Source organism: Apaloderma vittatum, unplaced genomic scaffold, assembly GCF_000703405.1.
Source record: "Apaloderma vittatum isolate BGI_N311 unplaced genomic scaffold, ASM70340v1 scaffold23132, whole genome shotgun sequence".
Lineage (NCBI taxonomy): Eukaryota > Metazoa > Chordata > Aves > Trogoniformes > Trogonidae > Apaloderma > Apaloderma vittatum.
The window spans coordinates 19,196-42,680 of record NW_009703427.1 but is presented as its reverse complement, the minus strand read 5'-3'; the positions used below and the strand labels follow the sequence as shown (position 1 = coordinate 42,680).

The 23,485-nt window shown below is 44.4% G+C and overlaps 1 protein-coding gene across 2 annotated transcripts in view; it reads left to right on the top strand.

Annotated features, from left to right (window-relative positions):
- The first annotated feature begins 1,929 nt into the window (after window positions 1-1,929).
- SETD5 (SET domain containing 5) overlaps window positions 1,930-23,485 on the top strand; it is a 40,635-nt gene continuing 19,079 nt past the window's right edge. Inside the window, exons 1-15 of one of the 2 annotated variants that reach the window (XM_009864633.1) lie at window positions 1,930-2,112; window positions 5,919-6,024; window positions 6,888-7,099; window positions 7,420-7,478; window positions 7,888-8,075; window positions 9,117-9,155; window positions 10,733-10,975; window positions 15,856-16,004; window positions 16,287-16,404; window positions 16,826-16,935; window positions 17,221-17,467; window positions 17,671-17,751; window positions 20,173-20,436; window positions 21,284-21,604; window positions 23,146-23,388. In XM_009864633.1, coding sequence (XP_009862935.1) covers window positions 2,042-2,112; window positions 5,919-6,024; window positions 6,888-7,099; window positions 7,420-7,478; window positions 7,888-8,075; window positions 9,117-9,155; window positions 10,733-10,975; window positions 15,856-16,004; window positions 16,287-16,404; window positions 16,826-16,935; window positions 17,221-17,467; window positions 17,671-17,751; window positions 20,173-20,436; window positions 21,284-21,604; window positions 23,146-23,388 — 2,451 coding nt within the window. In that variant the 5' untranslated portion in view covers window positions 1,930-2,041. The remainder of the gene's footprint in view (window positions 2,113-5,918; window positions 6,025-6,887; window positions 7,100-7,419; window positions 7,479-7,887; window positions 8,076-9,116; window positions 9,156-10,732; window positions 10,976-15,855; window positions 16,005-16,286; window positions 16,405-16,825; window positions 16,936-17,220; window positions 17,468-17,670; window positions 17,752-20,172; window positions 20,437-21,283; window positions 21,605-23,145; window positions 23,389-23,485) is intronic. The other variant, XM_009864634.1, reaches the window with a different exon arrangement.

Genomic DNA, 23,485 nt, shown 5'->3' with positions numbered 1-23,485 from the left:
CACCTGAAATCCTCTGGTTCTGCTGAGTCACAAGCAGGCAGAAGGCTGGAATTTGTCCTGATGAAATCTCAGGCTGCTGCCAGCTGGGTATGCTCATGGCAAAGGGAAGAGATCAGTAGGAGGGGAAAAAAAAAAAAAATCTAAGCAAGTATGTAAAAAGATTAGCAGGGGGAAGTTTTCTGTGTCCCTTAAAAAGGTGATTCATGCACCGAGAAACTTGTCCTGCTTCTTTTAACCTTGTACCAGTGTTTTATGTGAGTCCGGATTGAAGCTGGGATTGATGTCTGTAGCTTTTAGCTGTGTTTGAGCAGCAGCTTGCCTCATCTGGTGTCAGTGTAGAAATCACAGTTCTGTCACAAGCATGAGAAAGCATAAATGAGATGCTTCCTGAAGGTTCTTTTATTTTTCCAGAAAACACACTCAAGGACACCTGGGCTGTCTGGGGTTTGAGCTGCTTGTGAGCTTCGTCCTGCCCGTTTTCTTTTTCGTCTCCCACCTCCCTGTGAGACTGTTGCTTTGGAGCATAACACGGAATTGCCACAGACCACTTGGAAATCCTTATGTGCTACTTCTGTAGTTCAGCGTCCTACTATGAGAAAGATTTCTCTTAGGGGTGTATATTGAAGAAGGAATAATATCTCCTTGTGCCAAGAGCCTTTAAAGACAGGAAAAGGCAATACAGTGTGTGCCACTTAAACTTTCTGACTCTCACTCTTCCTTTGTTTGCTCTTGTAGCAAGTGTGTATTTTTGTATTTCTGGATTTTTTTATGTATTAAACAACGGCTGGGCTCTAGTGTCCAAAAGCAGTTCCCTGTGAGAAATTCACAACCCGCAGGAAAACTTGGCTCGTGGCCGCTCCATAGCCCAGGAGGGTTTGCTGGCAGAGCCCCGGGATGCCGGGGAGCACGTGACGGCGGCTGCGAGGGCAGGCTGGCTCCTCCGCGCTGCCAGAGCCGAGGGAAAGACTGCACAAAGTTATTCAAGGCTGCCCTTAGAGTTTAACGTGGAGAGAAGGTGACTAAATTGCCAGTCTGTTCGGTTTTGGAGCTACCTTTGCTACGTGTAGAAATGCAGCCTTTCCCTGTGTCGCAGGGTTTTTCCTTAGAGCTGTGTAGAATAATAGCTCCTTTACGAACATCGGTGTTATTGAGGTTGTTTATATAACAAGGACCTGATCCCATTTTACCTCCGTCCGCCATCCGACACTTGGAAGTCCGTGTTTGCAGGTGTTTGCACTCGCTGGGGCAGGCAGGGAATGCGGAGCCTGGGCACGGGCTTCCCCAGCTGTGCCCTGCCATGCCGCCGCGGTCCTGTCGCAGGGAGGGGCCGAGCAGGATTTTGGAAAGTTGGGCTCGCTGGACTGAGTAATGGGTGCCGAATCCAAGAGGAGGCTCGTTTGCCAGGGGCAGGCTGTCAGTGGCACAGAGAGCCGCTCTGGCAGGCCCTGGGCTCAGCGAATGCAAATACAGGCTGGTCTGGAGCGAGAGCTCTCAGCTCAGGCCACCTCGGTTCAGTCTCATCGTCCTCTCAGATGGGGCTTTGCCAGCAACTTGTTTGGGGAAGGAGTTAGGAAATGCTGGTGGAGGCTGTGGGTGATAGGTAACAGCTGCTGCTTATATGCAGAAGAAGCTAATAGATTGCTTATCTGATAATTAGTTGTAAGTTTAGCTGGGGGAGGGGGGAAGCTATGATTATCGGCTTTATGGTGGAGCAGCTCGTTGCATGTCACTCCAAGACCGTAAAAATCCCCCCACCAAACTGCTACCATCTACCTCTGCCCTGGCCCCACATGTGAAAATGAAGTAAAAAATGATGCGGCATGTCGCTGATGGAAACCCATTTCTGCTTTTCTTTTGCTGTGAAAGTCTTCTTCAGGGGTTTACAGGGAGACCTCATCCTGTAACAGAGATGCAATGCTTTGTTTCTACCCTGGTAGGTTTCCCCATGTCCGTGACGTGTTGGCCGGGGCTCTGCGGCTCCTCTCCGCCCTCGGAGCGGCCAGTCGCTGCCCTCTGGACTCCGTGATCCCCGACGGGCGTCATGAGCATTGCAATCCCTCTGGGAGTCACCACACCAGATACGTCCTACTCCGACATGGCTGCAGGATCGGAGTGAGTGTTACCCACGGAGGAGGAGAAGGAGGAGGGGAGGGTGTCAGAGGGCTGCCCTGGAGTGGGGCTGCAGGATTGGCACTGGTGCTTTCTCTGCTTGGGAGAAAGTGGGTGCTGGCCCGCTGGCTGTGGGAGAGATGAATGCAGAGACAGACCCTGAGTATTTAACAAGTGCGGTGTTACAGAATTTGGTAAGTTTGACACGGGAGATCGGGAAGAGGAGAGTTCCAGTGGTATGAGGCACTCAACCCTGAGTTTATATCAGCTTGGCTAGTAAGTCTGTACTCAAGTGTTGGCAGCTGTGTGTTTGCTGTATCCATGCTTGACATTGGCAAGGTACAAGCCAACTTCTTTTCCAAAAGCTGTGTTATATGAGGGATCAGTGTTGTGGTCCTCCTAGCTCAGACTCGGCACCAATCTTACGTGACCGGTTCTGGACCCCTTTCGAGCTTGGGCAGAAATATGAGACAGCATCAGCGTGTGTGGATGACGCCTCTGTTTGGTTTCTGCCCCTGAGAAGGTTCCAAGAAGCACACTTCAGTGGGCAAAACTTCGGGGTCCCCGCCATGGGACCCTGTGCAGGGCTTTCACTGCGGTCCTATCTCTGAGGCCTGTTAGAGAGGACTTACCATTTCTTATGGAAGACTCTGCTCCTGCAGGACTTGGGAACATTTCAAATCCAGATAATATTGCATTGTGATCTTTTCTTAAAACCCTTGTTAGAATGATGTCAGCTCTGATGAGTACTATGTTTTTGTCGGGGGCGAGCGGGAGGGCTCAAGTTATTTCTGTGTTTCTCCCTCCTGCTTTCCTGCATCCTTCTTTGAAATACAGACTGTAACATCTCTTCACAAAAATTTGCAAAGGGCATTTTGGAGATAGGTTTCCCCCATGTATTATTTAAAGGTACCTACTGTGCAAATACTTGCATGTCAGATTGGTCAGTGTAGAACAGATATTGTCCCAGACTATTAACTTTGAACTCTAAGAGCAGTGGGCTAAGGTATGAATCATGTTTTTTCCCTTCCATCTTGCCTTTATTTGACTATGCACAGAGTTTGACTACACAGTCGCACTCTCTGCAAGACTGCTAATACTCTTTTTTTGTCTGTCTTGGCACTGACCCCATTCTAGGCATTCTTCTTTGTGATGCTTCCTTACATTTTAAAGCCCATATTTTCACATGTTGTTTTTAAACAGAGTCAGAATCTACTAAGTCACTCATCTGCAGTGGGTATATGATCCTTCACTTTTCAAGATTTAACATTCGGTATTGGTTGTCATCATGCTTCTCCCACACCAGCACTTTAAAGACTCAACATGCAGGAATTTTAAACTGTTTATGACAGGAGAAAGAGTGCTAAATAGTTTACTCATGTACTAGGCACTTCAGTTTCAGAGCGAAGCATGATAGAGACAGAGAGCCAGATATATCTATGCATGTCCCTTGTAGCATTTAAATATCAAAAAGACTATCTGTAAACCTTCTGCAAAGCATTTCCTTTTTCCTTGGTTTTAAGAAATGTGAAGGTCCAACCTGAGGCTAGGCTGGAGTGCTTTGAAAAAAGCTTTTGAAGATTTCTGAATTGGTCTCTCTCTCTCTCTTGTTTTCTAAAAATGGGGATTGCCAGGACTTCTTTCTCCAGGCTTCACATTGCTGCTCTGTTATGTTCTGCTGAAGTGTTCTTCATGAGCCTGTTCAAAGTTAAGGCTACCTTCCACTTCTCCTTTGAAACTCCTTTGAAACGCTTGATGCGTGAGGTCTGGAGTACCTGAGCTGCTTGTCTCTTACGAGGGATTGCTTTCAAAGATGTGGATCAAGGAGGCGGCGGGGATATGAAAGATGAACTAGCTGGTCCTCTCTTTAGGCTGAGCTTTGGCATCTTCCCCTGGCCCCTGACACAGAGGGGAGGTGAAGATGCTGAAGGGTGTCTGTGTTCATCTGAGGGTCACACAGAGGCTGCAGCGCAGGTTTGCTGTGTTAGTCTGCCTGCAGGTTGTTGAAGCTCCTTGGCAGGCTGCTGCTGAGGAAGCACGGGCCCCAGCATTGTTGCTCCTGGACACCGTTGCACCAACAGGCCTGAAGTTTTATTGCTAATGCTTGCGGCAGCATTGCTGGTATTCCAGGCTGGCTGTAGTTAGGAATGTGAGTGACTTGGACAGAGGACAGATCTGTTGTTTAGGCTCTTTTCTTTCTAATGCTGTTTCTGAAAACACAATTAAACTTGAATGGGTTTAACTGTACCAGTCTGTAAGTCCTAAAGGACTGTTGCAAAGATCCAGCAAGGCTGGATTATGTGGCAAGCTCTGCACTGTGTCTTCTACTAAGAAATATGTCCTCTGAGAGGTATCGCCACCTATATCTCCTGCTTCTGACAGTTTAGCAGACGATAGTTATATTGAAAACCAACTGAATCTATCATGTCATACTCTTAAATCCTGAGATACAGAAGTGCAGTTTACGTAGGTTTAAGGTCTTTTTCCTGCAGTTCTTTGTACAATAAGGTATTGTTCCTTTGCGCTGCAAAGACAGATCCACCTTACCCGAGAATAAGCCAGACGGTTAGTGTGCTGAGAGTGTATCTGGTTTAGTGGTAGGGCGGGGCAAACTTGAGTGCAGCAGAGATTTCAAGAGCTAATAGGAAGTCCAAAGGGCACAGGGGTTAGTGTTCTTGGGTGGTGCCTGAGCACTGCCCCACGCGTGACTGCTGCCCCTTGTTTGAGTACTGCCTTATTCACGGCTGACAATGTAGGACCCACTGAGAATCCTCACCAGAGCGGCAGAGGTCCAAGGTAAAGTTTTGCTTTCCTGTATTTTTTTCTTTCCTGCTTGCTCATCTCCATGCTGTAATTTTGAAGAAGATTTCACCTGCAGACAGGATTCAGTAATATTTTGTGTTCTGGTATGGACGCTGCTTCTGATCTGTGCAGAGGTTAGCTGACTTGTATCTTCTGCTTGTGACAGACTGTGTTTCCCTGCTGGCACTCTGTCTGTAGCCTCATTATCTAATACTCCCTGCATTGAATTGCGGCTGTCCCTTCTCCGAGTAGGGTTTCTGCAGCTTTTTGCTAAGGATACACCTTTCATTTTTAGCTGTTTTTTTTCCACCCCCCTGTGGTGGAAGAGAGCATTGTACCTCAGCAGTAAATTTCCTGTTGGGCACACTGCATGCCGCGTTGCTGTGTAGAAAGCAACTGGGCAAATCTGATTTGTCCGTGGCCACTGTCTGTCCAGGTCACGAATTTTGTTGCCTCTTTGTAACAGGAATCTCCCAACTCCTGGTAGTTGCTGTCAGGACAGCCGCAGGTTTCATGCAGACTTGATCACAGGACGTTGGACTCAGCTAACAATTAGGATTTGAGGGAGAGAGAGCCAAGCGCAGACGCAGGAAAGCTGCTTAGCTGCTGTTTGAAATAAGCTGTCGCAGAGACAGCATGGCAGTACTGTTCAGTGGCTTTGAGATTAGGCTGGCTGAGTTCAGATGTAAATGCTGAACTAGACCCAACTTCCTCAACTATAAGGAAACTGAGCTTCTTACATGCTAATTATCTTTTTAACTTCCCAGATTGAGACCCAGATTAATGAGTTATCCAGGGTGGCCCTTACTCAGTTCCTTCCTTCTGAAAGCAGGTTCATCCTGTATGGCTTCTGCGCACATGATGCCTGGCAAAGCGCATAATAACACCTGAATTTCGTCAAGTTTCTTCATTTTGAGCTCATGTGTTGAATAGAAAAGAGCAGTGAAATACTGGCACTACAGAAATGATGTTGTATTGATGGGTTTTACTTCTGGCCCTTTCTGCAGCCCAGAGTCTGTGGAAGCTAGTCCAGCTGTCAGTGAGAAGAATGTGTACTCCAGCCACGGCTATGGGGCCACCCAGAAACACAGCTATCGCGGGCTGCCTTACGCAGTGAGTACTCTCTCTGCAGTGAATCAGCTCTTTACTGTCTCCTTCACTCTTTTCTCCTTGTTCCATAGTTCTTTGCCTGGTAAGCCTTAGGAGTTTTGGCTTATTTATTAGGGAACACTGAGTTACAGCTGAGTTCTGCCGTACATTTTGCATTTGTGTGTTTGTTTGTGAAGTCTTGCAAGACTAAGCAAGCTTTATGAGTGTTCTAGGTGATAGATTTTTAACTGAATGAAGTATATGAACAAAGTGTGAATACATGCGAATATATAATGTTTTCCTGGTGGTAATTTGGTGCCCCATTTGGTTCATTGTGCACTTTTTGTACTTTTTTCAAACTGCACAGATTTTCATACTGGTAACTTTTTTCATGCTGGTAACTATGAGAAACAAAGAATAGGCATGGTTTGAAAGTATGGGATGAACAGGATGTCACAGAATCCTTGAGGCTGAAAGGGGCTGCTTGAGATCATGTATTTCAGCTGCCCTGCTCAAGCTGTCTCTGCTCGAGTAGGTTACCCAGGACCATGTCCGGTTGGGTTTTGAATATCTCTGCACATGGAAACTCCACAATGTCTCTGGGCAACTGGTTCCAGTATTTGACTGCTGCTGATTATTAGCAGTACAACAGTTAATGTCGAAATCGCCTAGTCATTTTCATAGGGTTTGAATTTGATTTATTGGTGCGGAAGAAAACTATTCATGTCTTTCAGAGCTATTGCTTTACCTTCATGGTAGATTGAGGAATTCAGACTGTTGTTTTACGTCAGTTGTTAAATGATAACCTGGGAACTGTGAATTTGGGACTTGGTTTCTGGGCGTTGTATCTTCACGTTAAAAGTAGTACTGCAAATACTCGTTTTCAGGATCATAATTATGGAGCCCCTCCTCCTCCAACGCCACCAGCCTCTCCTCCTGTCCAGACCATTATACCTCGTGCAGAACTGAATGGCCTGCACTCGCCTGATGAGGAGAACTCCGGGGACAGTGAGAGCTCCTCAGAAGGAGAATCAATTCCTACTTGGTGTCACTGCAGTGTATCCCAAGATGGTTTCCTCCTCAAGTGTGAAAAGTGCAGGTGAGTTTTGGTGCAGTGCAGATCTGGACTGCTCCTTGTGTTGCCTTCTCGTACCGAACCGTGTCACGTTTGGGCTGTGGGACAGACTTCCTTTTGCTAACTGGAGCGTTCTTTCCAGTGCTTTACCCAGTATTGACCCTCCTCCTTTGCGTTGTCAGCCTGACAAGTGTTGGTGGCACCAGGAGTGGAGATGAGGATGTTAAATCGATGTTCTTATCATCCTGGGCCCCACTGAGGGCACGCATCTTGTGACATCCTGTTGAATTTCAAGTGACTTTACTCCTACAAACCAGCTTCAATTGTGCATTCTCCTTTGGCAGAGGAATGAGCAGGGGGAAGGTGATCAGACTCCGCCGCCGGAAGCAGGACAACGTGTCAGGTGAGCTCGAGGTTGTAATTCTGATAATAGTGACTTTTGCTTTCTTTCTACCAGACCTTTGTCTTTTGGCTGCTGTAATCATCTAACTGTGGTCAGTGCCTGCTAATGTTCTTTGCCTCCCAGCCACTGGGATTTTCTCCTCTCCTTCCGCCTTACCTCAATTAGCTCTTCGGAAAATCAGATTATCTTGTGAACAGAAGAGGGAAATGTTCATCAGTGCCATTCTGTGCGATATCAGAAGTTTGGGAGACCTGCTCCCGTTCTGGGTGGGAAAACTGAAATGGTATCATTTTCTCAGGGAAGAGCTGTGCTGGGGTCATGAAGTTGTCATGATGAAAATCGACATGAGGATCAGCTGTTCTCTCTAGAATGAATAAAACCGTTGATAATGAAGCGCTCCTCTCTGTAGGTGGGGACAGCAGTGCAACTGAGAGCTGGGATGAAGAACTATCTCCCTCTACAGTGCTGTACACAGCTACGCAGCACACCCCTACAAGCATCACGCTGACTGTCAACCGCGTCCGTAGAAGCAAACCTAAGAAGAGGAAGAGGAGTACAGAAAAAGCTCGTGCTGCTCCAAAGGCCAAAAAGATCAAGGTATGTGGAGTGAGACGAGGTTGCTGCAGTTCCTACAGAATGCTGTGAGGAGTATTGGTGAGAGCAGATCAGCGGTCTGGCAGTGGACAAGAAGCTTTTGTCCTGTCAGGAACTGCTCTTTCTGGTGTAATAATGTGACGCCTTGTGTTTGTGACCTGCTAGAGTACGTGGCTCTTGGTTTAAAAATTACCTTACTGGAACTCCACCCTTGTTTCCTAACACTGTTCATTCACACTCGGAGCTTGGATTCAGTTATGGATTTTCTCTTCTGCTCTATTAGCATTTTGGGAAATAACTTTTGGGATCTGTCTGTTTGTGGCCAAGGGGCAGTCTGTGAATGGAATGAGAAATGAAGGCATGGCATTTCTTCGCAAGCTGTGTTAAGGAATTTGGGCTGCAGAGCTTCTTGGCACTGTTCTTGAGGGACAGAGTTAGTGCCTGTGTGGAAAACTATGTAGGTAGTGATGAACATTTGTTGAGGGACGACTTTACTGTCGTGTTTGTGAAGATTTGTGGACTGCAATAATTTTGGATTGCATATATTGGAATACAAGTGTGTGAGCAGCTGGTTCTTTCCCATCATCTGCTAGCTTTACCGTGATTTTCCTCAGGTTAGGTTTCCCTTGAGGTTCTTCTGACAGGCACTGATTGAATAACACTGGAAGCAGGAGCCACGTGAGGTCTTCGGGGGTTTTTTGTGAACCAGCTTAATTCTGTTCTTGGCCCTTTCTTGTGTCAAAGCAAGTGGGGTTAGTCAGGACAGTTTTGGTTTTGATCTTGAGGTTTTTACTAAGTATGAGACAGGCCTTTTTAGTTCAGCAATCCTGGCCGTCAAGCTTTTCAGCAGTTTCCACTGGATTTGCATTGCAGAGTCTTTTTTTCAAGCCCACTGCTTCTTGTGCAGGTCTTTCTGCAATTCTTGCCGTCTTTTGTTAAGGGTTGGTCTGTTGGAGTAAGATCTGGTGTGGTTCTGAGACACGTTTCTGAGGAAATTTATAATACCTTATTTTTTCTCTCTTTCTCTCCTTGTTTGGGCGACAGGCCTTTCGAGAGGGCTCACGAAAGTCTCTGAGGATGAAGGTGAGTAGAACTGAAAATGCTATGTGATGGTGATGGGCTTTTTGCCCCATATTTTGTGCCTCTCTTGGTTTGCCAGGAGAATTGCTGATTGTGAGACCACCCTCAGAATAACTTGAGCCTTCCATGTGCCACAAGCAGGCCTGTTCAAAAGGGTGTCGCAGGAATTGCCTCTTGAACCTTACTTGTGTTTTGTCTAGCTTTCTGTAAGGTAATCCAAGAGATACGACTGATTCATGACACTTGGGAGTGGGGTGTTTGATGTAAAGGATGTAGAACTGGTTGTGGCCGCCCTTCTGTGAGGTCAGTTATCATTTGATTGCATCAAAGCTTTTTTAAGCTTGGACATCAAAGCAATACACAAGTTTAATGTTGGGAGTCCCTGGCAGTGCTGCTTTGTTTCTCTCCACACACTCTTACCTAGGGATGGCTGGGATGATATATTTATCTCTGGCTTTCTACAAAACTAGTAGGTGTGGCTGTGTGATAGAAAGTTTATTTGACCAAAAAAAGTAGACTTGCACTGTGAGCTAAACATCTTCCTAGAAACACAAGAGGTGCCTTAAAATTTACTCAATTCCATCTGCCCCCAGTGCTGCAGCTGACAGTGGCTTCTAGCAGGTGGCTCAGAGGGAAACAGGACAGTCCTGTGGTGTGTCTGTCTGCATGTGCCTATCTGTGTAGCATGCAAGTGCCTTGGGAGGGTAAAAACACATGAAAACTCTTAATGCTTTTAATATATATGATGAAAATAAAGATTGTTCTTCAGTGGGCCTTGTCACTGTTACCTCAGTGTCACATATGTCTCAGTCCCTTACAAAACCGGTTACGTTACTGACCTCTGGAATATTATTTGTTAAATTGCTTCAACTATTTTCAGGTAAAGACTGAAGCTTTTTTTTTAAATTTTCCTATCAGCTTCGTCTTTCCCCTCCCTTACAAAATGGTATAAACTGATTACCTGATTTTGCACTTTCTTCTTTTTACACTGCTTAGGACTTGCAATTTTAACCCTCTGAGTATTCGCTTATGCGCTACATTCAGTTTCTTAAAGCCCTGATGACCATTTAGCTGGAAGTTCAGAATTATTTTCAGATCGATTGCTGCAAAGATTGAGATACAGTCTGCATCATCTAGTGTTGTGTTGGGCATGAGTGGGTTGACTGTAGGACAAGCCTGCATGAGTGGGTTGACTGTAGGACAAGCCTACATGAGATTAGTGTGTTCTGTTCCTTTGCTTTTTGAATCTACATAATTATTTTTTACTAAGTGACTTTAAAAAACCCAAAACTTTTTCTGGCCATATACTAGCTTAATTTTCTTGTATGTAACAGTGTCAGGTACCAATTCTCAAGAGGTCTTAGTCCCACACAGAGTTCTCTGTAGGTTCCTAGGTGGCACTTTGTACCATGTTCTGGAGGGTGCAGGTTCTGAAAAAGGTGTCCTCCTTACTGACACTTTCTTAGCTTGGAATAGATTTGCTGTTTCCTTTTAGCATATTCATGTGCTTAGAGCACAGCCCAGAGCACTCTTTTTTCCCCGTCGTGTGCTAGCCATTCACTCTTTGTTGTTTGGTGCAGAATTCCCCTTCTGAAGCACATGCCTTGGATGAAAACACAGCTGAAGGGTGGGAGAATCGAATACGCCTCTGGACAGATCAGTACGAAGAAGCCTTTACAAACCAGTACAGCGCTGACGTACAGAACTTGCTGGAGCGTCATCTAAACTCTAATAAAGAATATGTGGGCAAAACTGCTATGCTAGACACAATCAACAAAACAGAGCTGGCCTGCAATAATACTGTCATTGGGTCCCAGATGCAGGTAAGAACCCTTGTGACAGTACTGGGGTCGCTCAGGTCCTCTAGTTTCTAGATAGAACGTGTGGGTGAGCAAAATCGTAACTGGTCATATAATTACAGGCCAATAGGCATGGACTTGATATAAAAGGGAACAGGAGAGATCCAGTACCAAGACAGATTCAGAAACACTCGCATTCAACCAAATCAGTCTTGCTAACGTGGGGGGGGTTTGTGTGGTTCTGTGATAACGGTTCACAGGTATTTTACCATAAGTGCTTTGGTCACTGTAGGGCTTGAGGCAGAACCAGATCTATCACTTGCTGGAGATAGGAACTTTCCTGCTTTCCAGCTCAGTTGTCTTTTTTTTTTTTCTTTTTTTTTTTTCCTGGCTCATATTTTGTGAAAAGCTATTTTAAAGAATCTTTCAACACTATTTTGATATTTTGGATGGTTGTTTGGACTCTGGTAACTTTCAAATATTGTACAGCTGAAACTGATTTTAGGGAACTGTCTCTCCCTAACTTTTCTCTTCTGGGCTGTGCAGTGATTGGTGTCTTGCCAGCTTTATGGAGTGCAAGTAGACAAGGGCAAACAGGAAAAGGATGTGTTTGTGTGGTGTATGTCCTCCCTGCTACTCTTCTCAGCTGATGTTTCATCTGGTCCATACTTTACTGAACACAGAGCAGCATTTACACTCAGGTCAGGCTTTGTGTGATGTCCTTGTCCAGGAGAACAGAGATAGGTACAACTGAAAAGGGTGGGCTTCAGAAAAGATGTGGAGCACCTCTTCTGTAGAAGGGGAGTAGAGTCAGAAACCTGAATATCAGGTATATGTTTGTGCTTGAATTATTATTGTTTATATCGACTGACTCACCGCTGTGTGAAGTTCACGTGCTCCCTCCCACCCTTCCCTCTGCTTTCATGTAGTTGAAGCACGTCAGGCAGAGCACAGATATTGCCAGTAAGGGAGAGTGCAGAAAGAAGACTTTGGACCCAACTTTCCGTTCTTGCCTCTAGTTCTGCAATAATAATAAGACATCTGGCGGGGGGAGGGTACGGAGAGGAAGAAACATTTCTCCTTGGCTGGAGTAGCCTTCTTAAAGAGAGCAACTGAGGGAAATGTAGGGAAGAAAAAGTTCTGCTTCTCTGGAAATCTTAATATTTTCTGAGTCTAAACATAAACTCTATCTCCCTCACATGAGTTTTAGCAAAAGTCCTGAAATAAGGAATAAAACATATGCTGTTCCTTTTATCACCTTCGTAGAGTACAGCAGAACAGGTAATTATGAAATATATACATAAATGTGCTTGTTCTTGTCATACTCTCTTGCCCTCTCCCTTCCCTGTACAGACATAGGTTTTCCCACAGGGAAAAGTGGCCAGCATTCCAAATCGGAAGACTCCAAACACGATCTATCCCAAAGAAACAAAAAGATAGGAAGTTGCAAAACTTCATAGTGAGCTGCAGTTACTCTAAACCAGCTGTAGGTAGGTACCTGTCATTGCACATGCTGGGAAAGTGTAAAGGGACTTAGTGGCTTTGTTGTTCCTCTTGGATACTGAGGAACAGACCAGGTGACTCTCCTGGGCTGCTGCTCGTCAGCCTGTAGGTCCTTGTTCTCTCTGCTCTTCAGAAGGCTGTGGAGTGTGTGGTCTCTCATCCTGTGCTCTTCTGGTTTTGTTCTGCTCATTTTTCTCATCGTTGTTAGACAAACTGAGAAGGTTTCTTGGTTTGAGTCAGTTGTCTTTTAACTAGATATTATTCCTGGATGTAAAAATAACCTTTCTGGGACATAAGGAAATAGGCACTTTGTGCTAGAAGAGAGAAGGAAGGAGGTCGTGTCAATATGCACATAGCAGCTGTGTGTAGAAGATGGGTGTTGTAACTGCTGTATTTGGCCACGAAGACTCTGGAGAGAGCAGAAAGGAATAAAAATATTTTGTATGCCCTGCATGCTCTCACAGTTGAGAGTTGTTTGGCTTGGGTAAACAATGATGCAAGTGTATACTTTAAAAAAAGAGAGGGAGTAGAGAAGAAAGCATGACCTAAAAGCTTCCTCAATAAAGATGGGATATGGGATTTTGATCATTGGGATGTTTTGGATGAACCAATTCTCAACCATCCTAATGATGCAAAGGAAAACTTGGGCAAGCATGGAGCTGCTCAGTGTTATGAATAAAATCATCTTAGTGCTCGCTGCTGCCAGATGCTTGACAAACTGAAAGCTCTGAATCACTTTTCTGCCTGCAGTTGCCAAACCAAACCCAGGGTCAGTATTCGCCCTTTGTTGCCTCTGATAATTGCTGACTTGAGCTCAATTCCCTGATTGATTTCCCGTTCTGAAGTGAAGAGCGAAAGGGCCTTTATAAAATAAAGCCACTGAGTATTATGCAGATGTTGCTCTGCAAACATATCAGAACAGTTTTGACTGTTTAGCAGTCAGCAATCCCTAGCCTATGACACGAATAAAATCATTTGTTCTCTTCACACATGAAAGCATAGCAACTAATCCTCTTCATATTTCTAAATTCAGGGAATGAAAACAAGCTGAGGTAGGGTCTTATCAGAAGAGCTATGAGATCATCCCTGTTTTACCAAACTCAGATAATTAAGCTCTACAAATGCAGAGCTTCTCTTTTGTTCATGGGCTCTCTTCTCCTCCCACCACGCTGCTCTATCCCACCTGTGTTCCCCAAGCTGTTTTCCAGCATCAGGTGAGCAGTAATACAAGTCAGTCGTGGGCAGAAGGTGAGAGCAAAGGCTACCAGACGTTAACTTGTGTCTCTGAAAGCCGCTAAGAGAATTTGATAGAGTAGTTGAATAATTAGGTTGGGAGGAACCACTGAAGGTCATCTGGTCCAACCCTCCTGCGCAGGGCCAGCTTCGATGAGAAACTGATTATAACAGCAAACAAGTGGTAGTATAGAAACAAAATTAAACTGGAGACATGCTTGCATCTCAGTCCTAATTTATCTACTAACTTCAGGTACTTTATCTCCTTCTGTCACACACTATTAAATCTAGTCTGATTTACTTATTCTCTATTACCGCAGTTGGGTAGTATGAAGTGTATCTGATGTATTTAAAATAATTCAGCCACTACTCTCAGGAATGTAAGTAGCCTTGTCCTACAGTTACTAGTGTCGTGGGTCTGTTGATCGGAAACTGGAGCCAGCAGTGGGGCTTCCTAGTCTGCAAATAACCTGGGGGGTTTTATGGCAGTTCAGTGGACTTGGGGGATCTTCTGAGCTCCTTTCAGGACACCTGCGACACGAAGAGATAAGTGACACCCTGCAAGGCTTTTCAGAGTATCCAATACATTCATGCAGATTTTTCCAATTGCTGGCACATACAGTGGTATGAAAAAGAGATATCCTCATAGGCATAATAAATGTGGCACTGGATCTTTCTCTAAGAGGAGATCTGAAATAGCAAGACCATTACTCCTGTCTGCATAGATTTTAAATGAAATTTTTTTATAAAGCTATCTTTATCCTGGACAAGAATGAGAGAAGTCAACCATAGATCTTAATTTACTGGCTGATTCAAGATCTGCAGTATAATGTCATACTAATACAAGCAAAGTCGTCTTCTCCCCCAAAGAGGTTTAATTCAGAGCACATGGAGTCTCCTTCTCTGGAGACTTTCAAAACCCACCTGGACGTGTTCCTGTGTGACCTACTGTAGGTGATCCTGCTCTGGCAGGGGGGCTGGACTAGATCATCTTTTGAGGTCCTTTCCAACCCTGAACATTCTGTGATTCTGTGATACAAGGTTGCTACAGTATGGAAAGTTTCATTTGATTCCCAGTGCCCAGTGCTGCCTTAAAGCATTAACTCTTACTTTCACAAGGTTAGAACATCATATGTTCTCTCTCGTTGTCCAGACTGGGCTGATGTGGTTTTTATTCATTTCAGCGGATTGCCCAGTAGCTGTTTCTAGCAAGGGAGTTTTACAAGGAAAAGTTGGGAGTTTACTTTTAATTAAATCTTGTGGTTTACTTCTAATTTGGGTGACTGTCATTACTACTGAAGTAGGGATGCTTATGCCACAGTTCACACCAGAAACGGATCAAAAGCAGTGAGTAGCATGCTTAGGAAAGAGCAGGCACAGCTCTCTTGCAGAGAGGTTCAGTCTGTTAAGCAAGAAAAGCACTTTGTTTTTGTGGAAGAAGTCTTTCCTGTGCCCTAGTGCTTGTAATATCCCTTCCATTATTCCATAAAATGTGTCGTATTTGGATGTCTGTGCTTAAAGAATGTTGTGGTTTAATACTGTCCATTCACATTGTTGTGAAAAATCTATTGTAATAAAGGTGCAGACTTTCTAATATAAAGAAGATTCAGCAAACTGTCACTACTTAGTTAAAAATGTTCGTGTTAAAAAAACTACATTAAAATCCACAACACTAGTTGAGCGGGCAGATGAGAAGTTTCTGGATGGGGATAAGAATTGCCATCTCAAGTCTTTGGCCTGTTAGCTAGCATTTACTGTCCTCTGCAGAAGGAAAAGTTTGTATTTTTTCCTCTGAATGTGTGACAACCCACAATTTAGGGAAGATTTGAGTTATTCTGGCTGCGAAAGTGGCCATAATTGCAAAGCAGTTCCCTGTTAGCAGCAACTGACAGGTCTGGTTATGCCTCCTAGCTGCAAGACTGAAATACTTAGTCTGATTTGGGAGACTTACTCTTGAAGGAGAGGAATAAATACTCTTTGCTTTTAATAAATATTATCAAGGTCATAGTTTATTCTGTAGCACTTCAGTAACGACCAATATGTTCACCTGGCAGAGCTTCTGTGTGTTGATACTAGAGTAATTTTTCTTTTTGTGTAGGTAAAATATTCTTCATGAGTTAGAAGCCTTTGATTTAAATTCTCGTATTTTGCTCTGGTTTGTGTTACAGCTGCAGCTGGGAAGGGTGACACGGGTTCAGAAGCACCGGAAGATCTTGAGGGCAGCGAGAGACTTGGCACTAGATACCCTCATAATTGAGTATCGAGGGAAGGTTATGTTACGACAGCAATTCGAGGTCAATGGGCATTTCTTCAAAAAGTAAGAGTACTATGAAGTGATTAGTATGAGAGCATCATGGCACGGAGAGACGAGTGTCTCTATGGGATAATGCGCACTCGCAGTGCTCTTGTCAGCCGTGCCGTCCTAGTTCACAGAAATGTGAACTGAAATACACAACCTCAGCTTGATGCTCTACTTACGGACCAAAACCCTTTGAATAGCACTGATGGAAGCACTGCTTCTAGTGAAGTGAGGGCTACCTGTTGTAAGTGCTGTGGGAATTGGGTATTTGGGGATTGAGATGTTCTGTTACTTCTCCAGGCCATATCCCTTTGTGCTGTTCTACTCCAAGTTCAATGGCGTTGAAATGTGTGTTGATGCCCGCACCTTTGGTAATGATGCCAGGTTCATCAGGCGTTCCTGCACTCCGAATGCAGAGGTAAATGCTCTCTTCACCATCACTGTAATTGCAAATACATCTTTTACACAGGCTTAGTGCATTCTTTTTTTATGAATATTCGAACTTAAAATGCAATAAATGGGGTAGATTCCGCATCTCTTGCTTGTTTGGTGGTTTATTCTTGGAAGATGTGAAGGTTTGGGAACGTAAATTTTTTAGGAAAAGGTTTCTTTTATGGCTTTCCTTTGGCTGCAAAGTGGTAGTTAGGGTAAGCAGGTGGTATTAAGTACAAATGGGAAAGCCCAGAGTGAGACAAGCAGTGAAGCACGCTTTTCCCCATGGAGAATGTAGGATAATTATTCACAGACTAGATAAGAGCTGCTTTGCAGAAGGAGGCTTCCCGCTTGGACTTAAGTGCAACTTGTGGAGATGTTAGCTTCTCTCTACTTTGTTTAACAAGGTTCGTCATGTGATTGCTGATGGGATGATCCACCTGTGCATCTATGCTGTTGCCACCATTGCCAAGGACACAGAGGTTACCATCGCCTTTGACTATGAGTACAACATCTGGTGAGTCCTTCACCTCGCCCAGGAGCTCTCCACTGCCCTCCTGGACTGGACATCTTCCTCCAGCCCTTTCCTCGCATTCTACATTTTGCTCCGTTTTCTACTGAATTGCATTTCCCGGCTATTCTGTCCAGTTCTGCTGGCATATTCTACAATAGAGGCCATAAGGTAGCCTGCTGTCCTTGCTTTGGCACGTGGTGAGATGTTTAGTAGGAGATGAATTGAATGTCTCTGTGCAAGGGTTGAGAAACGAAGAGTGACACGAATTATGTTTGTGTTTTGGAGCAGCAACTATAAAGTGGACTGTGCGTGTCACAAGGGGAACCGGAATTGCCCTGTGCAGAAACGTAGCCCAAATGCTGCAGAACACCTACCTCCACCTGTTTTAGGCACACTGATTGGGGCAGAAACACGCCGGCGGAAAGCCCGTCGAAAGGAACTAGAAATGGAACAGCAGGGCATTGCCTCGGATGAGAACAGCGGTCAGCAAACGGAGGAAGTTCCTGAGGGACCTGCAGCAGTCAGTGACAATGAGGTAAAACCCCCGACACTTTGGTATAGGTGTTTTTATCATTCCGTGGTGAGGGAGCTGATCCAGTACAGCACTGGAATCTTCATAACAGAACTGCAGAGGGCCTTCTTTAAACCTTTAGCACCTAAGATTACCGTAGGAATCCTGATAGTTTTTAAACAGTGCCGGATTTTATTTGACATACTGAGTCTGCCCTTCTCTTTCAGGTGACGGAGAAGGAAGAGAAACACGAAGGGGAGAAAGAGGAGCCTGTAGATGAGCAGGGAGCCTTGGTCCACAGCCGACGGGCAAGTACCTTTCTCAGTCTGGGTATCATCCCCCTTAGGACTTGCTTCATGCAGTGACCAACAGGTCCAGTTGGTTATTTCACTTGTTTCAACATAATTCCAACTCTCAGTGGTTTGTAGTTTGTTTTTTAATTGAAAGAGAATAAATGGAAAAAATGTAACCACAAACTGCCCAGACTGAATCCACATCACTGGATTTATAGCAGGATACTACAGCAGATTGGAAGGTATAGGACAGATTTTTTTCCTGATGGAAAGGTTTAACTGTTACTTTCAGGGCCATTCTAAAACCTAAAACAAGCCATTAACAAGATGATCAGCACCAGATTCAGAAAAGGGAATTTCACTGTTTTTATGTTCCTGCTGCCCTTCCTTATTGCCAGTAGAAGAATTTATGGAGCCATATAGAATCATAGAATCATAGAATAGTTTGTGTTGGAAGGGACCTATAAAAATCATATAGTCCAACCCCCATGCAGTGAGCAGGGACATCAACTAGGTCATGTGATGAACTAGAACCTGATTTTTGTTAAAAGTTTACCTGTTTTGCTGGGTTAAGTTTGTTAACAGGTATCTGTTCATCAGCATGTTGTCATGTGGGAAAGGAGTATGGTCAGGTGGCAAGAGGGGTAGGCCACCAGCAGCACTATTGGGGCAAGTCAACAAAATTTGCTGTGTTCTTTATTAGGAAACCCCCTTGGGCTCCCAAATCATTGTTTTCTTAGTCATCTTGATCAAAATATTTCTCAATGCTCTCGGATCTTTGATAACACAGTCCTTTCTCAGCTGCCTTCTGTACTGAGTAGAGATGAAGTATTTTTCTTGTGCTTCTTATGGCACCTGAAGTTGCACCCTGTGTTAGAATGTTTTATGCCTGTGAGTTGAGCTGTTCTGGCTCTACTTAAATCTTTCCTTTTCTTTCTTTGTTTTTTTAAATTTAAAAAAAACAAACAAAACTAAAACAAACACCCCTCCTAAGAAAGAAAACCAACAACCAACCAGCCAAAAGCCAAAGGAGGAAAGAAGTGCTCCACTCCTTCTACTAGCCATCAAATGTGTTGGAGCCAGGAGTCCCATGTTTTTCATTTGTTCACCAGATACTTTAATCACTGTCTTTCTCTAACGAGAGATACAGATCTTCCACATCTAAATTTCCCGAGAATGATATGAATGTTAAGATAGTGCAGCAAATTGCAGAGCTGAGGGCCATCCAGTGGTGAGATCTTTGGATTATCTCACAGATTTCTTTTTTTAGAACAGGCAAGATAAAGCAGTCAGTTTCTATTGAAATCTGAATAAGAGCTGTCATCTACCAGACTGGCCTTAAGCTTGGAGGGAAGATTTCCTTTTAGCACAGGGAAGCTGATCTCTTTCTGGAACAGTGTAGTTCAAGAAGACTAAGTGAAGTATTGAGTTCCTGTGAGCCTGTAAGCCCTGTTCCTGTACGTTCTGCCAGTTAATCTCCTTTAATGAGATTCAGCTTTCTATACTTGGCATCAGGTAAATACCTGTATCTATAGTTTTCCCAGTTTCTCTTTTGTGTGTGCACATACTGAACATTTTGAACAGAAAACCATAAAGGCCAGGCTACTGTGATTGAGTACTGCTGTGTGCTTCAAGATACATTCTTCTCTGTGACAAGTCTCAGCAGGCACTTGACCCCGCTTCTTAAAATTCACTTGATTCAGCCTATTTTTTGCCAGTCACTGCAGCATTATTGTATTGGGTCTTTTACGTGCATAACTAACAAATTATTTCTGACATAGCTAGGTTGTAAGATTTACTGCCCCTTCTGTTTACCTAATAAATACCTTTGTTTTGCCTCTCTATTCTCTCGTGTTCTGTTTTTCTTATCCACTGTGTAAGCTGCTTAGACAAGAGCTTTTATTTTTGAGCTGGGTGATCTCCTGACACCGGGGAAGGAATGAATCTGGATCGTTTTTAGTCCGTTTGTGTGGTGTGTTCATACTTGCTGCAAATTACCAATTTACTTACTTCTCTTGCCTCTGTCTTTTGTTTGCTTCTAGTGTTTCGTCATTAGCAAGTAGCTCTGTTTGTTTCCAGGGTGTCTTTTTGTTCTATTTATTCTTCCTTACGGGTTTTGCTTCTTAAAAGTTACGTGTTTTCTTGTGTCTGTTCTATAAATGTAGCTCAGTAGTATCTTAAGTGGTCCTACTTAAGAACAAAGTTTAGTTCTTCTAGTTACTCTGTGAACACATGATTATGTTTTTATTCTGGGAAATTTGCCATGTTGAAAAATGCAAATATCAGAAAAGAACTTCTTCTCTCTGTCCCCTATCTAGCTCTTGTCATTGCTTTTTGGCGTTGTTTTTCCTGTGCGGCATCCCATATGTGTTCTTGCATCCTCCTCTTTGTGTGCATAATTTGCAGTGCTGACTTAAATTTACTCTTATGTTCTAGTCCCGGGAAGACAGGAAGGTAGAAGCCATCATGCACATGTTTGAAAACTTGGAAAAGAGAAAGAGGAGACGAGAGCAGCCATCAGACCGTAACAGCACCGATGCTGAAATAAGCATCAGTTCAGAGGCTCCTGAGCTGGAGGAAATAAAAACAGAGACTCCTGAAACTGAAGATGGAAGTTCAGCACTGAGTGCTGCTCCCCCGATTGTTTCTAACAGTAACAGCAGTACTGGGGTGAACACACGGCGGTCTTCACAAGTAGCGGTAAGATGAAGATGGGACTGTTTAGTAGCTTGTACCAAGCTCAGATGCAGCACAACTGATTGTAAGATCATTCAGGTTGGGAGGAGCTTCTTGGAGTCTGTAATCCGTTCTGCGTCAGATGGAATCAGCTCTGAGGTCAGACCAGGCTGGCTGGGGTTTTATCCAGGCTTGCTTTGAATAACTCCAAAGGTGGAGATTGCACAGCCCCTCTGGGAAATCTCTTCTAATTTGTGACTGCTCTTATGATGAAAAAATTTTGCCTTGAATCCAGTCTGAACCTCTCACTTCAGTATTTGTACATTGATGCACCACTGCGTCATCTTGGTGGCTTCAGTCCAGATGCAGGAGGGACCCCTCTAAGCTCCCCCTAAGTCATCTTTTCCCTGGGCTGAACAAATCCAGCTCCTTCACTGGGCAAGCACTTCTCTACTGGTGTGAGCTTAAAGTTGGATGCGTAAATGCAGTGATTGAGGAATTCTTTTGCTTGTTTTTTGGAGTTTTTTGCCCAGTCTGCTCTGGATGCATGTGTCCCCATTATATGGCAGGGCCCAGATACTCAAATTGAGAGTAAGAACTTGAGCCTTGAGCCAAGTGGCAAGTTTTGTACTGCTGCTTTCTTCCTGAAGACCAGCGTTCTGGTTAACCCCTTTCAGAAGGCAGCAGACAAAATGATAGTGCGCCAGTGTTTTAGAAGGATTCCCAAAGCCATCTTATGAGCCAATACAGAGTCCAGTCAGATTTTATGGGTTCAGGTAGTGTCAATAAATAAATCTCAATCCTTGATCTTACGTGCAGAGAAAAGGAATACTGAGAGAGATGCTCAGACTGATGATGGTTTACGTTGCAGGATGCTGTCCCTGAAAAAACGGTTGCTAAGCCAGCTCCAGCAAAACCCTCAAGGCCCCGACCAAAAAGTCGCTTCTCTCGATACCGGACCAGTTCAGCACAAAGACTGAGAAGGCAGAAACAAGCCAATTCCCAGCAAGCTGAAGTCGCACAGGCTGTCCCAGAGGAAGGAAGCACTGCCAGCTTGGTAACCGCAGCAGACGTCAGCAACGTAGAAGGTCCAGGAGAAGGCCGACAGTTGATGGGATCTGACCCAGCTGCTGTCTTGGCTGCAGGATCTCAGTCTAATCGAGCGGCAGTAAAGTACCCCAAAACTAAAAAGGTAAATATGATCAAGTGCTCAAACTGGAGAGAGGTTAAAAGAGGTTTTGTGTGGCCTTCGGGGAAGGGTTGGCTCAGGGGGAACAATTCTTCAAAACAGTTGAAATTATGTGACTTTATTTCCTGTATTATTTGTTCTGTGGTGGGTAAGAGCCCTCATCATGCCTTGAAATCTGACTGCTCAGCCCTGGGCACACAGAGATCAGAAACAGACATTAGCTGATCTTTACAGCAAATCTGTGTAGACCTTAGATACTGACAGGATGATACAGGTGCAACAGGAAGGGTCTCGGTTTGGGGTACCACAAAGAGTCTAGAAAGAGACAAATTATACAGCTTTGTGTATGCAGGGAAGAAACTGCTCCCAACTTGAGGGGCCCTGAAGGGTTGAAGGTGTTTGGCAGCGTAAGGAATTGAGTGATGGAGGCTGAGTCCTGGGTGAGGGAAGCAAAAAGCAGGTGTTTGAGTACTGGTGTGGAGGGTGAGGTGTTCCTGCAGGGAAACAAGGTGGAGAGCTGATATGTTTGGATCTATGCACAGTAAGGTAGCAAAAGCTTTTGGTGGAAGCATGCAGAAGTGGATGTTATAACTCTGATGGGGTTGCTGGCATTTAAAAACTAAATGCTCATAGTTGGAGAAGAGCACTAGCTCCTGGGCCCAAAAAAAGGACAGTTATTAGAAAGTGTCGAGTGCATGTGATCTCAAGAAGTTTTCTGCGTGTTCCGGGTGTCTTCAGAAAGTAGAAAAATAGTAGAAAAATACTGTCAACCAAGAAAGTCACCTTAAATCAAATAACATAAAGGTGTAGTGAGACTTGCTTAAAAGAAACACAAAAACCCACCTTGAAATAGCCAGGGTGTTCCACCTTGTGAAGGATAGTAAAACAAGGGTTCTCTTGTGTATACCAGCAGGAAGAGCAAGGAAAGGAGAGGAAAGTGAAGTCATTATGTAGTAAAGATTAGCTGGAATTTAAAAATAAATTTAGGATGGTATACAAGTTTGTATAGTGTGGGAATCAGTGGCGGTATCTTTTTGGGATGGGGTGGGGTGGCAGGCTGCTGATGGGTATTTGTTTAGGAGAAGGTAGAAGTTAGCTTTCGGCTTAGAACTGAAGACTGACAGGGAATGTGACTGTGGACTATAATGTACAACCTGGGAGAAACTTGTAAGTGGAGGAAAAATTGCAGAAGCTAGCGGGCAGCTGCCATATACTTAATGGCATAATTTAGCCGTTAATATATTTAGGCTTGCAGCTAGCAACCAGTTTTGAGCAAGGTGATCAAGTTTTGGAAGAACCTTCTAATAAGAGTAATGGAGGGTACAATCGCGCTGCTTCTGTAAAACTGGATTACCTGGTGTGCCTATAACAGGGGAATTGGGTTTGGCACAGGAACTCCTGCCTCTCTTCCTTCCTGTTGAGGAGGTGGGAGGTTTTAGAATGCAGGCTGACCTGAGCGTTGCTTCCCCGTACGTCTTCTGTGCCACACTGCTTTTCTTCTTCACCCAGACTACTTGCATTGATGTGTGTGTTTTCTCCTTCAGTATCTTGTTACCGAATGGCTGAATGACAAGGCAGAAAAGCAGGAGTGCCCGATCGAATGCCCTCTGCGCATTACAACAGACCCAACGGTTTTGGCAACTACCCTAAATATGTTGCCAGGTCTCATCCACTCCCCGCTAATTTGTACCACACCTAAGCACTACATTCGTTTTGGTTCACCTTTCAACCCTGAGAGGCGTCGAAGGCCCTTTCTGTTGGATGGAATTTACAGCTCCTGTAAAAAGGTACGTTTGGTCATGTCTTACTTTCAAGGGCTATATACTCATCAAGCTTTTACTGGCAAAGTTTTGTCCTCTTGGAGCCTATTTCCATGTGTTCCTG